At 29.7% G+C, this 3,163-nt stretch overlaps 1 protein-coding gene across 1 annotated transcript; it reads right to left on the bottom strand.

Annotated features, from left to right (window-relative positions):
- Positions 1-1,046: 1,046 nt before the first annotated feature.
- On the bottom strand, positions 1,047-2,956 carry LOC111276623 (uncharacterized). The gene is made up of 2 exons (XM_022862368.2): positions 2,644-2,956; positions 1,047-1,783 (listed from the first exon to the last, which is right to left on the bottom strand). Exons 1-2 carry the CDS (start codon positions 2,863-2,865, stop codon positions 1,271-1,273), a joined length of 735 nt encoding a protein of 244 aa, XP_022718103.2. The 5' UTR covers positions 2,866-2,956; the 3' UTR covers positions 1,047-1,270.
- Between the last annotated feature and the right edge of the window lie 207 nt (positions 2,957-3,163).

Here is a 3,163-nt window from a genome sequence, read left to right as displayed (position 1 = left end):
GTTTGGTGAATGCAGTTTTCAAACATTTATAGGACACAACCATATTTTTGTACATCACTATCATTTTTATGAATCTGCCAAGAGTACGTTGAGTTGAAATGGACGGAAAACAAAAAAGAAAAGTTAGAAAAAAGAAAAAAGAAAAAAAAAGTTGTACATGCCTTAAAGCTATTGGGAAGATGGCTAAATTGTTGAGCACTCAAAGTCAGGATCTAGAATTAATGGATTTTTCCATTAATAGTTTCAGACTTTATAGCATTCTGTTGAGTTTCTTCCCTTTTCAGTTGGATCAGAATCATTGAAGGCTATTTAAGTAGAACAAGCTTGTCAATGGTACAACTTATATGCAAGAACCATGTTTATTATATTGCAATATAATTAATTTACTTATTCAATTTAAATTAATTAGGACTTGTTATTGTTTCAATTCATATTGTGGTCAGAGTTTTAAACGAGTAACATTATTAAATGTGATTTAAAAAGAGGATAAAAAAGTTTTTTTTAGAGGAAATTTAATAGTTAAAAATTGTGATAAGTTGACAGAATGCTGAATTTTTAATTCTAATGATTAAGATTTTATCATTGCCATTAAAAAATACAAAAATAAAAAATTTTAATGCTAATAGGTTCTCTTAGTAAACATTGGAATTTGGATTTTATTGCCTACACAAATTAAAGAAATAAAAGAAATTTGAAGAGTATAATGATGCAGCTTCCTTGAAATTTAGGGTTCATAAAGTTCATTTAAGCTTTCCTTAATATTGAAACTTACTACAATTATACTTAGAATTCACACACTCACGCACATATATATGGTGAAGAACAAGTACACCTAACTTGGGTCATTTCTAATCAAGTTTATTACATATAAATTAGTTTTTTGAATGAAAGAAAGCTTAAAACCTATAAATCTTAAACTATCAACAAGGCCTTTAAACTTAAATATTTTGAAATATAATCCAAGGATACCATAAAATGGAATTAATGAGTAATTTAAATGTTAAGCTAACTTGTATTAACAATGGATATAAAACATAGAAGAAATCTGGAATCAAAGAAAGGGATAAAAATTTCTATCAGATTTGCCAATAACAACCACCAACACCAAACGTTTTTTTGTTTCTTTTTGGTCTTCACCATCCTTTCCAATATACATATACTCAAATTTTGGTAATATTTCTATATTTAATCCTTAATTAATCTATCATTTACAAAACTATAAGCATTGGATATTAAAGCTAGAACAAGTTGATGTTGTCCGGCCGGTCCTTCAAATCGATATATTGAGATCAATGCGAGGCTTCTTAGCAGCGGGCATTGGAACAACAGTATTGCATCTAGGGCATTTAGGGTTATGTTTCATTATCAACACATAGGATAAGCATCTAGGGCAACCTGCTGCAACCGGTGATGCAAACAACTTCTGATCTTCACCTTCACCCTCTTGCGAATCTTTGACTGAAGATGATGACGACGAATATGAAGGCGATAAGGATGATTTCCAGAATGATGATCGCTTCTTAATCGGCTCTTTCTCAGCCCTTTCGAGCGCAGATTTTACTTTGTCGAGGGTGCACACACTCTGGTAGTTGCTTGAGGATGATGAGACTAATTTCAATTCTACGTTGCCCTCATCAAAAAGGTTTAGCAAAGGTTTAGAAGGCGATGGCGGGAAATTTAAATCTTGAAGCTTTGGCACTGTTTGATTAATTTGGTGCTTAGTTCCATCCGATGACGATGAAGAATTTGATGAATTGCATCTTTGCAAGTAGAACTTGCCCGACTGCAACCACAACAATAATTGAATCATATATTAAATAACAAAATGAAGCAATAAATTAAAGAAAAAATATTTATTAAAATAAAAAAAAGAATTCAATGTTGTAAAATTAAGTAAATTTGAAGATTCAAATCGAGAGAAGTAATAATAATTAACAAAGCAAAAAAAAAAAAAAAAACAGGTAAGAGCAATGAATCGCATAATTAAATTTAAGGTAAATAAATGCAAATTTTCGTGTTATTAATTGCTCATTAAATCGATTTCTACAAGGAAAAAAAATAATATTAGAATTTGATTAGAAATAAATGACATATTTCAGTTGGAAAAACTAACCAGGCAATCAAATTGTAGGATTTTTAAAAAAAATAAATAAAAGCCGGCTTTAATTTGTAGCGGAAGATATTTTGCTTTCTGGAGAAATAAATGCTGATTTAACTCTCTCAAATCCTTCTCCATTTTCTCAGAACCAAAACAGAGGATTTTCAAAGAAAAGACAAACCCAAGAAATTACTTTAGATAAAATATATATTTGACTTCCAAAAAGCATGCTGGTAGGAAAATCTCCCAAAAAAGGAGAAAATTACATAAAAAAGTATAATTGACTAACATATAGAATCTAACATGACTAAACTAAAATCACAAAGTTTCAGAGGTGATCAAATAAGGTAGAAAGTTTGGGATTTGAAAATGTTTTGCAGAAAATCTTTTTCAAACAAAGAAAATTAAAATTCAATTTGACATGAATGAAAAACTGAGATTGCAACGATGAAATTGAAACCATAACTAAAAAAAAAATCATATAACAAAAAAAAAGTGAAAAAAAAGGATTATTACTTTTGATTGAGATGAGAAAATCAGTATACCTTCAAGTCAAGACACTTTTCCCATCCGTTAGGGACTTGAAGGTTCAGGTCCAGTTCTTGGGAATGATCATTTTTTATATTGATCAAGGCGGAGCCACCACCTCCCAGCAAGTCCATAGTGATCAAAGCCGTTGATTTTGCTCCACTAGATTCATTTCCTACCGTTAGATCATCCTTGTACCCACTTAAAACTCTATGCATAGAGCTAACTTCGGCAGCCATAGCCACAGAGCTTCTTCTTCTTATTCTTCTTTCTTGAGAAACAGAGAAAGAGAAAGTCTGTGTTTTTTTTTTTTTTTTTGCCGTGTAATGTAACAATAAATAGAGAGATATATATAAGCCATTTATAAGTGTTATAGAAAAATTGTGGTTACGTTATTAAATAAAAAAATTAAAAACGAAAGGTCATAATTGGTGTTATTATTTTTTAATTAAATTAAATTTCAATTTACTAAATAAATTGTTCTAATTAATTGTTTCATTTATTATTTTGCTTATGTATTTATGATAAGAGGAAGAG

The sequence above is a fragment of the Durio zibethinus genome, chromosome 25 (genome assembly GCF_047325235.1).
Source record: "Durio zibethinus cultivar Kanyao isolate XHJ-2024 chromosome 25, ASM4732523v1, whole genome shotgun sequence".
NCBI classification, from domain to species: Eukaryota; Viridiplantae; Streptophyta; class Magnoliopsida; order Malvales; family Malvaceae; genus Durio; species Durio zibethinus.
The sequence above is the reverse complement of the archived record's forward strand: the minus strand, read 5'-3'. Positions and strand labels throughout refer to the sequence as shown.